This window comes from Lepisosteus platostomus, chromosome 20, assembly GCF_059453375.1.
Source record: "Lepisosteus platostomus isolate fLepPlt1 chromosome 20, fLepPlt1.hap1, whole genome shotgun sequence".
NCBI lineage: Eukaryota > Metazoa > Chordata > Actinopteri > Semionotiformes > Lepisosteidae > Lepisosteus > Lepisosteus platostomus.
In genome coordinates, this window is record NC_142630.1 from 17,309,984 (window position 1) to 17,323,369 (window position 13,386).

Sequence of the window (13,386 nt, forward strand, 5' to 3'; positions counted from 1 at the left end):
AGAAAAGCAAAGCCATGTTGTAACAAGAATGATCATCAGTCGTTTGACCATCAATCTGCTAAACTGCTTGCTATGGCATCAGTGCTTGTTTCCAAGCAAGACACCAGCATCTCGTTTTATCTGAAGGCTGAAGCACAAGGTGGCTCAGTGACTGGCAAATGTCAGCAGTGAGTCCCTGGAGGGACACAGAGCAGGCTGCGGGAATGTTCTGCAGGAGGCCCTTTCCCTTATCTAATGGACCAGCCGGCACACTGTCAGCTTGTGTTGCCGAGTGGAAAATAGGTACACATTGTTCCATTTAATTTCACCTCAGTACTGGGCATCTGGGGCCGAAATATCCTTCTTGATAAATGCAGCAAAAAAAAAAAGCTTTATTTTAGTCCTCTTCTGCACCTGTCCCCTGCACCTGAACAACATGAACTGGTAACAGAATAAAGGGACTCTCCCCACCAACACTGTCAGCTACACAGTCTGTCAAGTGAAGCACAGGAGAGCTTGTCCTCCTTCTCACTCCCTCACCAACTCCCTGGCTGGACCAAGACTCTTGGATTATTAGAGAAAGTGCCAAATGGGTTAGATAATCCTAACGTCCTCCTCTTCCTCGTAAATGGTCTTATGTTCTTAACTCTCTCTGAAGGACTGCCTTCATTACAAAACCATTTGCGTCGCCGCTGCCTCTAATGTGGTTCTACACTGTGATAACTAATGCTAAATGTTTAAAAGTGCAGTGATGGCACCGATAGGCCGGAGGAGTCAGCTCTGTGATTGTTAACGGTAGCCGCAGCTCTGCCAGACCCGGCGCAGGACAAGACGCCTCCAGCACGAGTCCAGCTCTGCCCACACTGCCTACCTTCCCCAGCAGCTGCAGTCGAGAGCAGCATCGCACCTGACCGACACACTGTCTGGTCTGCCTCCTGTTCCATCCCTTGGCCTCGCGGGCCAAATGGAAACTCAAAAAGCAGACCAAAAAAAATCCTTAATCCACAGCTGTTCACTCTGGCTCCCAGATATAGCAAGATGAAGCCTGGGAGATTTAAACAGCGGGACTCAGCCGGAGGAGAGCGACAGATGTGTGTGTTGGCATGACTTTAAACACACAATGAACATCAGAGTGGGGCAGCTGAAATGAAATTCCTGTGACTTGAAGTGGTGTTGGGGGGGATCAAGTTCATGACACGTAATTATGTGAAAGCAAATCACATATTTAACTACTGCATTTGTGTTAATGCACAATTAGTACTGTAAAGGCAGGATAGGATCATGTGACTTGTAACCCCACCCAAACTGGCATGCTCTTTGCATTTAATTTTTTCTTTCTATGTGCATTAGTACAAGAAATAATGCAAAGGCTAATTCTTAATTCACTTGGGCAGCTGAGTGCAGTGTAGCCCTGGAACAGAGGTATGCCAAAGGATGAGGGTCATTCCAATTGCCAGGCCTTAAGCACCTATTCAACTACACAGCAAGTTCAGCTCTGCTAAGGGAACAGACAGCATGATAAAATCTTCAATTTAATTTTTGCTGCCCATGAACACGAAAGAGGCGTACCTACCTGGACACGGCAGGTGATTTCTGTTGCAGACAGAGAGCTGGGACTGACGTAATCCAAGACAAAACGGCTGCCACACACTCAATCCCTTTCATTAACTAAAAGCTTTCAAATCAACCCCAACTGAGGCAGGGCTGCTCTGCAGTACGGTGCTTGCCCTGTATTTCCCATAACCGGAAATTAAAAATCACTGGATGTAGCGAACTATTATTTGAAATACAAAGCCTGCACATAAATGGATCATGCATATCAATTAATTTTTTATGATTTTTTTATGCAAGACCACAATCACTCCATTAACTTTATGAAGCAGAACAAAACAAACCTGGGACATATTCCCAGGTCATTTGCCAAGATATAACTGGTTAATTATTTATCTGCTCAGAAGCAGCCTTTGCAACTATATAGTCCTGTGACAATACAGAATTGTGACCAGTTCTTCACCTAGGACAGACAGCATGGAAAACAGGTGCTGAGACTAGTGGCTGATATTTATAACACAGCGCACTTCAGGCAGGCACAGACTTGTTGGTTCCCAGACACACAGCTTGTGTTATTTTAGAATCTATTTTGCCATTTTATTGATTTCTTCTCAGTGGAGGACAAGCAAAAGCTCTCTAGGAGTCTCAGATCAGCACGCGCTGAAGCATTAACAAAAAACAAAACACAAAAGAGCAGAGAGTGTGGTGATTAATTTCGTCAGACAGAGATGTGCCCCCTGCCCCGACAGCCTTCAGTGGACTAATAGAAGAACTGGTTTGCCGTTTCTGGTTTTAAAACTGGATTCAACATTTACAGCATGGCATTGTGGTGTAGATCAAGAGACACAGGCACCCACAGAGTTAGAGGTACCTTTGTCCTAGTGCGCCGGGTTCCTCCAGGTTTCAGGGGATCACATTAATTAGTGCCTGACTAATAACTGGAGGCCCTTCGCTACTCAAGATGATGTGGAAGATCCAAGGATCTGATCCAGCCATTTCTAGACAGAAGACAAAGGATTGCCTTCAACCACTTGGTTGGGTGGCTTGTTCAAGACTCCCACAACCCATTGTATTCAAAGAAGTGCCTCCTATTCTCAGTTTTAAATGCACTTCCAAGCACTTTTGATTAATCTCAACCAGTTTATGTTTTACTGTTCAAAACAGAGGTACTGGTACAAATATAATCAGGCATGATGTGTATTCTATTGAAAAGTGGTCGCGTCTACCGCTAAACGCACCTTGCATCTCGCGATACAAGAATGACATGGCCATCAGAGACCCATCCAAGACCTGAACCAAACAATCAGCCCTCTTCACCCCCGGGGGCACCTCGGAGAGCGACTCACCCCTCTTTCCCGCGGTTGTGGATGGCAAGCTCGTCCCCGATGCCCTCCTCGGTCTTGAAGGAGTCCCAGTCCAGCCGGGATTTCTCCAGCGTGCTCATCTTCTGCTTCTTGCCCCCGATGCGGCTGAGGACGCTGCTCACTCCCGCTGGCCTCTTCGCGCTGCGAAATGAAGAGCAGTGAACACGCAGCAGGCTCGTCTCCGTGCCAGTCTGAAGGGATGGAGACAGGCGTACGGGGGGCTCTCCCTTCTATAAGGCTGTACATTGCAATAAGACATTTATCCAGTGAGATTTACCCTGCAATTACAGTCCCACACACATATCTAGCACTTCACTATTAGCACCAGATCACAATATTACTCTGTATGATAACATTACCAGCGATTATCATAGCATCGAGTTTAAAATCAATGGGGAAGTTTTTCAATCTTGACATTAAACTTGCAAAAACTCTACAGTTCTCCACTCAACAGCATTTTGCAAAAATGCTGCTATATCCGAATTACAAATTGCTGGGTGTGAAACCAGTGACTGGGGAAGGAAGGAGAACAGGACAGACCCTCTTTCCTGCACAGACGCCCAGCACTGCGCTAATGGAATCCTTGTAAACAACAAGCTACAATGGTAACAGTTTAATTTAAGAACTGACAAAGAGACTAGAAAATAAGATCTCCTTGATCTCCAAACTAAACCCAGCCAAAGGAAGTTGCTTTCAGATGAACGAAAGCTAAAAATAAACAGGAAAGTTAGGTTTTTTAAGAATGCGTGAGGATCTTGATGACCAGTCTAGTCTGCACAGGAAGTAAAGATACAGGCTCATTTGCAACCACAAAGACAATCACTTAACTCTTTCAGACACCTCTGAAAAGCTCCAGAGTGTCCTTACTAAAGATGGTGTATTTGTTTCCTGCTGTCTTGCTGATAGGAATGTTTCAATAACTATCAACGTGCACATGCTTCATCCAAAACCAGGCTTATCTTCACAAATCAGTTCTGCCACTGAATTAATAGGAAAGAGAAATAAAGATGGCTGAATTAAGACTGCACATTGAAGGGAATAAAAAGACCCACCCAAACATCAGTGGTTCAAAACCATGTTGTGCCGGCCTTGAGAATGAGAAGTTGGGTATTATGCTGGGCTGCAGAGGAACACCCCCGTGAACATGCTGGGATCAGTGTCCAGAAACACACTCAGCATCTCCCTTGCACTTCAGATCAGACGGGACTCGCTGTCACCAGGGAGCATGTCTGACCAATCAGGGCAGCAAGCAACTGTGGTCTGAATTCCAGCCAGTATTTAGCGAAGCTTGGATTCCTCCTGTCACTCCAATACAATTTTGTGATGCTTCCAGGAGGCTTTCATGGTGCTACATTGTCTGGTTAGAACATCCTTTTCTTGGGGGAACAGCCCAAACTGTTACACTGAACCGGTCAGTATTAATGTGCAATGCACAGGAGTCTGCTGTGCATCTCATCAATTCTAGTAATAACGTAGAAAATGGAAGAATGATTGCTTTTCTTAGGCGGGCACCAAATACAATCAACAAGTTTGGAGGGGAACTACAGGAGACTTCAGAATGAGAAAAGGGACTCATGCAGATCGGTTCTCCCGATGAAATTCCACCTGCAGCATTCTCCATACTGTTGCCTGTCACTGCTGCAAACTCCCACCCTCCCCAGGGACTTCACCAGCCTCAGGACCTCTCTGCTCCAGCCAAGACAAAGATAACTGTCCCAATTAGACACTTCTGTTTCCAGCAATCTGTCAACATGTCAAGCAAAGATGGGAACAAGAAACTAGACTTTCACAGAAAAAGCTATAATAAAAAAGAATTCTTAATAGTTAGCATTTATACCAATTATAGGTTGACAGCTTGGAACCTTGTCATTTGTACTTTCCTTTCTGTGCACAGGAAGCTGCCCAAGGAGAATACCAATTAAAACAATACATCCTGTGTTATAGCCCCTACCAGGAGCACATCAGGCCAACACTAACAAACCTTGTTTCAGGCTCTACACTTGACAATGAGGGCTGACAGACACATTTAAGAAACGTTCAGTAGAATATCTTAAACAGTTTTTTACACAAATACATATTCTGCTCCTTTAAAACACTATTAAATCTAAAAACACTATGCATTTCTCTCCTCCATTTTAGCATGCTCTCTTATATTTTCAGAAAAATCACCAATCACTGTTCTATGCCTCCTTTAATGGTTTTATCCTAAGGTTGCGCGGCAGGCTGCAATAATGCAGAAGAGGCAGGTATAACTTTAATTAACGTCAGACAGGCCGAAGGACAGGATCAGCACAGATGCACACAGTATTTCCCCTCCCTGCCTTTATAATATCTGAGTTCCTTCCAGCACTCAGCCTGCTGTCTCTGACCTGAACAAAAGGGTTTTTTATATGCCTTCTATGCAGTCATCTGGGATGATGAAATGTTAAATGATCTGTATCTCAGAAATGAATGCATTGTCTGACCCTGCCTCCCACTCCACACTGATAAGATCGCAGCGTGAATGGCTGGACAGAGGATGGAAAAGGCTGGCTACGCGCTGGCAGGCTCTGCACCCTGCCATGAGTTTTTCCATGGTCTTTCATGTTTGGGCTGTTCCACTCCAGCCTTTAAAACAAAAACGAAAGAGGAAATTGTTCTGTGTGCGAGTGCTGAGGCTGGCCACACCACAGCTCTTGCAATTCAACTTTCACAGCAATTCCCCACTGAGCACAGGGGTCAGTGCACACCTGCTACACAGCAACGAGATGGCAAGGAGGCACACATACAAATACAAAAAATAGAAGCTGCTCTGATACTCTCCATCACATGATAGGATCTGCGATATTACTTACTGGAGGTGTGTATGTAAAGGTTTTCACAGTTTTATTTTTTTTTGCAGAACTGAAAATACTCCAAATATCAGAGAGAATTTATTAAATAACACCTATTAGGCAGGGACTGAGGTGAAGGCAGACTGCGTGTGGTTCGCCATTTCACATCCACTAATAGTCTGTCCATCATGCACAGAAGGGTTCATGTCCCTGTCAATGCACTCTGAGAGGCATCAGGCGCAGGACTGCAGCACAGGGCTAATCTCCCAGGACACACATGGGACCACACTCCCAAAAACAAACACTGAAAGCATTAAAAATAGAATTAAAATGAAAAATGCATTCTGAAACACGTTCATTAAGAAAACATGCCTTTTGAAAATGGGATGATCTTGTGAGCATCAAGGTGTCTGTCCAACCATGTTGTTAAAGTCGACACTCTGGGGTCCGTAAAGAGGCAGCTGGGTGAGATATTGGGATTTCTGCAAGATGGGCTTGAACAGCGCTCTCTCTTTGTCAGCCAGTCTTGTAGCTGCATTACTCACTGACTGGAAACCTTCTCTGAAGCCTCTGCCAGTTCCCAGTCCTGCAGCCTGGGTCAGTGCTATAAGCAGCCCCATGGTCCTGGGAGGAGCTGCAGTTGGACATGTATCACATGGCCTGATCCTGCAGCAGGTCCGGCACACAGGAGCCTTTGTCAGAGGCTGTGTGGCAGAGGCTGCTGGAGTCAGGCCATGGAGACCAGCAGCTCACAGACCTATACAGCCCCATACGAGAGCCAAACCAGCAGCCCAAATCTACCTGGAATCAAAGCAAAGATCACTCATGGGCAAAGAGAGACTTCTAGCATTGCTTTCGATATGCTCATCTCATTACAATGATTCTATGAACTAATTTGCTGAACAATTCTAAGCTGCAGCATGGTAAAGCTGAAGTGCAGAAGAGCACAGCAGGCCAGGCTTAGAGCACAGTAAACCACAGGTCTGGACAATGGATGATACAAACTGTACACGTTATATCAGGGGAAAACAATCCTGCGGAATCTGCAGAAGCGTCATGCCATCCCGTACTGGAATGAACTCTTAAGAGCTGCTGCAGATACTGGGTCCACGCTCCATTTTCACAGCAGCAAACATTCCTGCCTGCCTATGCAACTTTCAACTCCCACAATGCTTCGTGTGAAGAAGTGCCTCTTGCACTCCTTTTTAAATGCATCTCCACATACAGTAGTTTCCACTTGTGTCCTTTGTGTCTTTGTTCAGCACAGAAACCCATATGTGGGACACGCGTCTAAACCATGGTGATCCCATACTGCCAAATAGGACAGAGGCTTTCGGTGGAGATGGCTCTACCTGAGTCGTGATCCCCAACAGCAGCCATACCAGCTGACCTCCGGAAGTCCCAAAGGAAGACCACAGTGAGAGCCATGTTTTGAGGTTCACTGGCTATCAGCCGCATGGAGTACTCATGAACACCCGTCCAACAGCGCAGCTGTTACAGCTGTGCCTGGACAGGACACAATTGGGTCAGCTGTGGCCTCGGCTCCTGCTAGCCATGGGTCTTCACACTGGCTCCACTGGAGCTTTAATCCAGGAAACATTAACCAGTCTTCTAAAGATTGGGAACTAAAGGAAATTTGATATTTGAGGGTTCACCAGTAATAAGATTTTTTTAAATTTAAATAACCTTTAAATCACTTTAACAATGAGTGCATTGATCACAATCAATTGTTGAAAGCATTAGAACCTAATGATTTAATGGTAACCTGTAAAACATGCTGGACTGGGACTGGAGACCCTTACTCTAGAGGAGAGACGGGCGTCTGAGAAACATCTGTTTAGAAGGGCGTCAGTATCTCCTGTCCCTGGGAGGGGTGGCCTGCGCTGCAGAGTCACTAACTCCTGTCCCTGTGAGGGGTGTCAGTATCTCCCGTCCCCAAGAGGGGTGACCTGCGCTGGGATGAGGAGGGGTGTCAGTATCTCCCAACCCTGTGAGGGGTGACCTGCGCTGGGGTGAGGAGGGGTGTCAGTATCTCCTGTCCCTGAGAGGGGCGACATGCGCTGCAGAGTCACTAACTCCTGTCCCTGAGAGTGGTGTCAGTATCTCCTGTCCCTGAGAGGGGAGACCTGTGCTGGGGGGAAGAGGGGTGTCAGTATCTCCCGTCCCTGAGAGGGGAGACCTACGCTGGGGTGAGGAGGGGTGTCAGTATCTCCCAACCCTGTGAGGGGTGACCTGCACTGGGGTGATGAGGGGAGTCAGTATCTCCACCAAAGTTGCCAGCTGCAGGTTTATCACCAGTGCTCAGCACATGGTCATGGACTTGGAACAACCCCAACAACAACAACATGCTGAATTTCACACAGATTTCACCCATCTGACTGGCCTGCCACAAAACGGGCTGTTAAACCTACTGAGAAGAGCACAATTCCCATGGTTTGACAGGCCAGCCAGACTAAACACTTCAAGATCACAAGACATCAGAAAGAAAACTTTAACTACAGAACTTACTACAGAGTATACAGTATATGACGCACTCCACACACCTCTGTTTTCTGTGTACAATTCCTTTGCTGGCTTTTGGTTAGCTTGCAAAGCCCTCAAAATAAAAACTTAAGTATGCTGGGCTTTGTGTCTAACCACTGTTGCAGTGTTTCAACAAGAGCAGCAGTTCCCACACTAAGTAGGATATGCTTTAGCTGCACAGGCTTTAAAAGGGGCCGACGTGCACAATGGGAGTCATGTCCCTAAATGCAGACTGATGCACTGGACATACAAGGATTTAAAGCTGTAGTGATGCTAAATCAATAACCAATTACAGCTTTTTGATGGGCCATTCAGATAGTAACGTAGAGCAGAGGTGCAACACATTTCCTAAGCTGGACTGTATATTGATGCCTCCAGATAACACAGAGGCATTTTGCAAATATACAATCACCACAGGCTGCCTTTCTGGAGGCTGTGCTAACAAGGAGTAATACTGCATGTGGCCAAATTATATTTCTGACACTTTATTTAACTAGCATCTTAACTAGAATAAAAACTAAAAATTCATGACTGGATAGAAGAGAGACCCAGCTAACCATCATATTATATTTTAAATAGTAGTCAAGTCAGGTGAGCAGCAGTGGGAACAAGAGGGAATGACGCTAAGCGTATCCCAGACTGCTCTGCCAGGCAGGAAGGAGGCAGTGAGATGACCCTATAACATCACACCCGGCTGGACAGGAAAGGGCAGGTCACTGAAACCTGCACAGGAAACAGACACATCGCATCCTGGACCAGGCCTGCCTGCCCCTGGGCCGGGCCATGGAGATGAAGCTCACAGCTGTAGCCCCAGCCTGTCCAGCCACACAGTCCTGAAGCCTCTCTAGAACATAACTCCTCTCCCCACAGCTTACACACAGGACCAGAACCTTTTCTCCCATCTTAAAACTTAAGAGTTAACTGCTATTATTAACCATGAAAAGATTTACATTTATAGATTTATTATTGTTCTTATGACCTATACAAAAGGTAGAAATCTTTGCATCCAAAAACTGTACAAGCTGCAGCTAGCAAAGCAGCTAGCTTTTTACACCTCTGGTACAGACTTAATGGGTTTCTGATGTTTGAATTAATGAACACAGACAGTTCTGAAGAAGAGAAAGTAGGGCAATTAAATATGTATTACTGTAAACTAGATCTCTAGCTCACTGCAAACTTCTTACCCACTTCTTCTAACAAGTCAACAAGAGTCAGAGCACAAGAACTTGTCCCGACACTGAATTATTTATTTTGGGCATCTACTTTGGGCCTTCTGGAAACCCTCAGTGGACTCCTCATCTTCACAGGGAGAATGAGCTCCCTGCTCATTCTGCACACATGCTTGAGATGCATTTACCACTGTGCACTGCAACAGGTTGGCCAACAAGAACTATACTGCTCTGGACTTTCAGGGCTTTCTTTGTAACAAAGTATTTGCACTTCCTCAGGAAACTGCAAAGATAAAAACAGAAAACAAGAGGTTAAAGAAAACTGAAGAGTTACAACAAAACTCCCTCTGGCTTGCAAAGGCAAGCTCAGTATGGCTCTATCTATGCTCTCTCGTTATTGTGCTTTTTTAACCAGTTCGAGGTCACGGCAGGAAACAGCAGTCACGCAAGCTCATCTGAAGGCATGAAACAAATTCTTCTTCAATGAATGGCAGATTCTTACTTGATGTGTCAGCCAGCACAGAAGCCCAGCTGAATGCAGTGAAACCAGGAGGTTTACTCCGAGAGCCCTAGAAAGCAACACGATGTCTTGAGGTCTAGCGAGGTCAGATTAGACTATACTGCAGAACAATGTGCACATTTACTGCCTCCAAAAGACTGGAATGTACCAGTATAGTGCCACCTTCAGCATGCACTGACAAATGCATGTGTGTATGGTGTACTGACTGCCTAGATTTTTTGAAGAGTTTGTAGCTTCTGGCAAACACAGCCAGCATAGTATAACAGTCTGCTCATCGCTCGCATCTCGCACTCCTACAGCACTTTTCTTCTAGCACTGGTCCAAAACCACATCAAGTTAAGGGTTGACAAAACTACCAGAGAAGAGCAGGGAGATGGTACCATTTCTGGACCAAGTGTAAGTGCATTTAAAACTGAGAACAGGAGGCACTTCTTTTCAGTTTGTTGGGTCCAGAACAAGCTACCCAACCATGCCGGCAAGAATGATAGTTAGATGAGAGCCTAGGCAGCTGCTAGCAATGAGACCAATTAAAAGAGTTGGATGGCCTCCTCTCCTTCGCCAACTTTCTCATGTTCTTTTTAGGCAATGCCCTGTACCTTAACATACCACAAACACAAAACTCAGACACAAAAGCACTACAGCTAAAGACAGAACAAAATGGAGTAGCATAGAAAAAAAAAAACGTACTGCATACAGCGACCGTAAAGCCCACTTCATCCTTGTTAGACGAAGTGAAATCTCTCGGGAGGAAGAGGCAGATACTCATCAGAGGGAGTCTTTCCTATCCATATCCCTGAGTCAGTCTCTCCTCTGCCCCGTCTGAACTGGTGCCAGTTATGTGCCAGACCTGTTTCCACACTTGGGATTTGCTGCAACTTGCACTGGCACTTCAAAGACTTCAAGCACACAGACGCTGCTCTGCAGATAAACAAGCCTGACAAGGAGCTATCGCAGAAAGTATCCCCTATCCCAGTGCTGCCTGCCTGTTCAGGTTTATTAAGCACAGAAAAACAGACTTAATACCCAAACACAAAGCCGCAACACTGGAACTTTTATTTCTACATCTTTTAGTTTTTTTTATCTGTCTAGGAAGCAGATCTAAAAATTACATTAGGGTGGTACAGTTTGCAACTGAATTCTCTGAAACAATGGAGCAAATGTAAGTTGAAAGAACCAGTAAAACTGACATACAGAAGCTGAGGTCCAACACTGACCATATAGATACACATTCCCACTCAGAAGCAGATTGATCCATTCCATGTTTCACCCACTGTTGGCTATTATACACAGCAACTTAAAGCACTGGATTATTCAAGCTTGCTGCCTTAGGTTCAATATGTGCAGACAGATGTGCAGTGTTAACACTGAATGTTTGCTTTTCTGTTTCATCAATTGCAATTTACATAAAAACCTGCAACCAACAAAAAACCCAACAAACTGCTAATGACAATCTATTTAATATTTCAGGTGGGGAGCTGCATCAGCATGCGTAGGCTGCAAAGGAACAAGTAATAGGTTTATTCCATGCTGAAAAAACTCACACCTGAAGAAGGCTCCACGGCCGAAATGTTGCGTTTTCTTTCTTCTTTTTTAAGCATGGAATAAACCTAGTACTTTTATCTATTTAATATAGTGCCTTTCATGGTACATCATCTCAAGGGTCTGTATAAGCCGAGAAAAGAGACTGACGTACACAAATTAAAACAAGGAAAATCAAACAGATTTTGGCCAGCAGGAGTGTTTTGCTTTTCAAATTAAATTTGGGAAAAAAAAAAATCAAGAAATTCTTCCACTGCAGTCTCTTCATGTTAGGCTGGCTGGAACGGAGCTGTGCGCTCTCCTCTCTCCAGATGGTGCAAACACAGCCGAGCGCCAGGCCTGACATGTGGAAGCTCGCTCTGGAATCCAGGCTGGGAAAGACATTTCTGCAGCTGGAACACGGATCCCAGACACAACACCTCAGTGCTCTATACCATAGCCTCCTCCTCTTTTAAAGGGGCAGATCCAATTCCCTCTTTCCCATCAGGGCTGCAATGTATACGACAATTGCACTCGTCTGGTTTTCAGATGTTACTTCTGCTCTAGCCAGTTAAGACTGATTTTTTCATTTACAAAAGGAAAACACAGCAAAATAAAAAAACTGCAGTTACACTTAAGTTAACCAGGCTTCATGGGCCACATTCAGTAGATGGATCAGCCAGAAGTGGAGTGTATGTCCCTCCTGGGGCTCACGGCTGCTTCAGCAACTGCAGACAACAGTCAAACACTAAAAACAGGAAATCACTGGAACACAAGCGCAGGGTTCAGTAGGAGCAGAGGGAATACATATGGGATGTATAGCCAGGGCGGTCAGAACCCCGTCACTCTCCCAGACACTGGCTGATAGGCAGGGCAGGCAGAGTGGAGTGGAAACAAGCAGGGGAGACAGCCGGCAGCCTGAGCTAAGAGTTCATCTCCCCAACATAATGGCAGAAGAGTGTTTGCAGTACAAGCCTCTGCCCCACTACTGCAAAACGACCTGAAACAGTACAGTAACACGCTTGACGAGAGCCGCCCGGGTCAAAGGGTTATCTCTCCAGACAATGACAGGTGCTCTGACACGCACTGCTCCGAACTCATCATGTCCTGAAGGGCAGAATAGCCACAGATCTCCTGGTAACACGTGTCGCTGTAAACAGAATGACAAGACAGGCTGACGGAGTGCATTCTCTCGGCAGGAATGTGGAGACAATCGGCGAGACACAGTGACCCCTAGCGCTCAAGAACGAACAGCTGCACTCATGTCAGCTGTCCGGCTTTATTCTAGGTTCAATACGGGGTTGTGCAAGTCCAGTCATGGAGGGTCGCAATGCTGCAGGTCTCCTGGGGCACCACGAGAACTGGGGACAGATGTGAACTTGGTCCTGTTAAGTCGATAAATACACCAATTGGTGTATATACTATTAGGTAGCTAAGTGTGCAGGCAAAACAAGAGACATTGTGTATCTCCAGGACTGGAGTTGCGCACCTTTTGTGTAGTAGTACTTTTTTTTAAAATCGTCAGGCACAGCAAACATGAAGAGCTCAGAACTGAAGCCCTCCCGTGAGGGGAAGGCACGCCGGCCAATGCGGAGTCAGGGCCGCCTGTTGCCATGGACAATACAGTTGCCGGGGACAACAAGGACTGCAGGAGTTATGAAGCTCTGACAAGATCAGGGGAGCCTGCTTTTCATCACTCTCCCTATTTATAGCCTGCACATCCCACCGAGTATTATTCATATTTTCTTTTCTTGCAAATGATCAATAGGCTTTTGTGATGCACAGCTTCAGTGTCAGCCCCAGCCTCTTTAGGCAGATTTATCTCTAGATCAGACCTGGCTTCATCCTGGAGGTTTAAAACTTAAGAAACACGTTTGCCTGCATCCTCACACAGCCCTGCCTGAAGCAGCACACAAACTGTTTTTTCCCCAACACTGATAATGAAAACA

General features: G+C 45.7%; 1 protein-coding gene across 2 annotated transcripts in view; it reads right to left on the bottom strand.

The window, feature by feature from the left end:
- Positions 1-13,386, bottom strand: part of cfdp1 (chromatin remodeling protein CFDP1) — a 36,068-nt gene that overhangs the window by 4,684 nt on the left and 17,998 nt on the right. The window contains exon 7 of one of the 2 annotated variants that reach the window (XM_088614075.1): positions 2,877-3,035. In XM_088614075.1, the coding sequence (XP_088470201.1) occupies positions 2,877-3,035 (159 nt within the window). Of the gene's footprint in view, positions 1-2,876; positions 9,683-13,386 lie in introns of those variants that run through there. The other variant, XM_088614076.1, reaches the window with a different exon arrangement.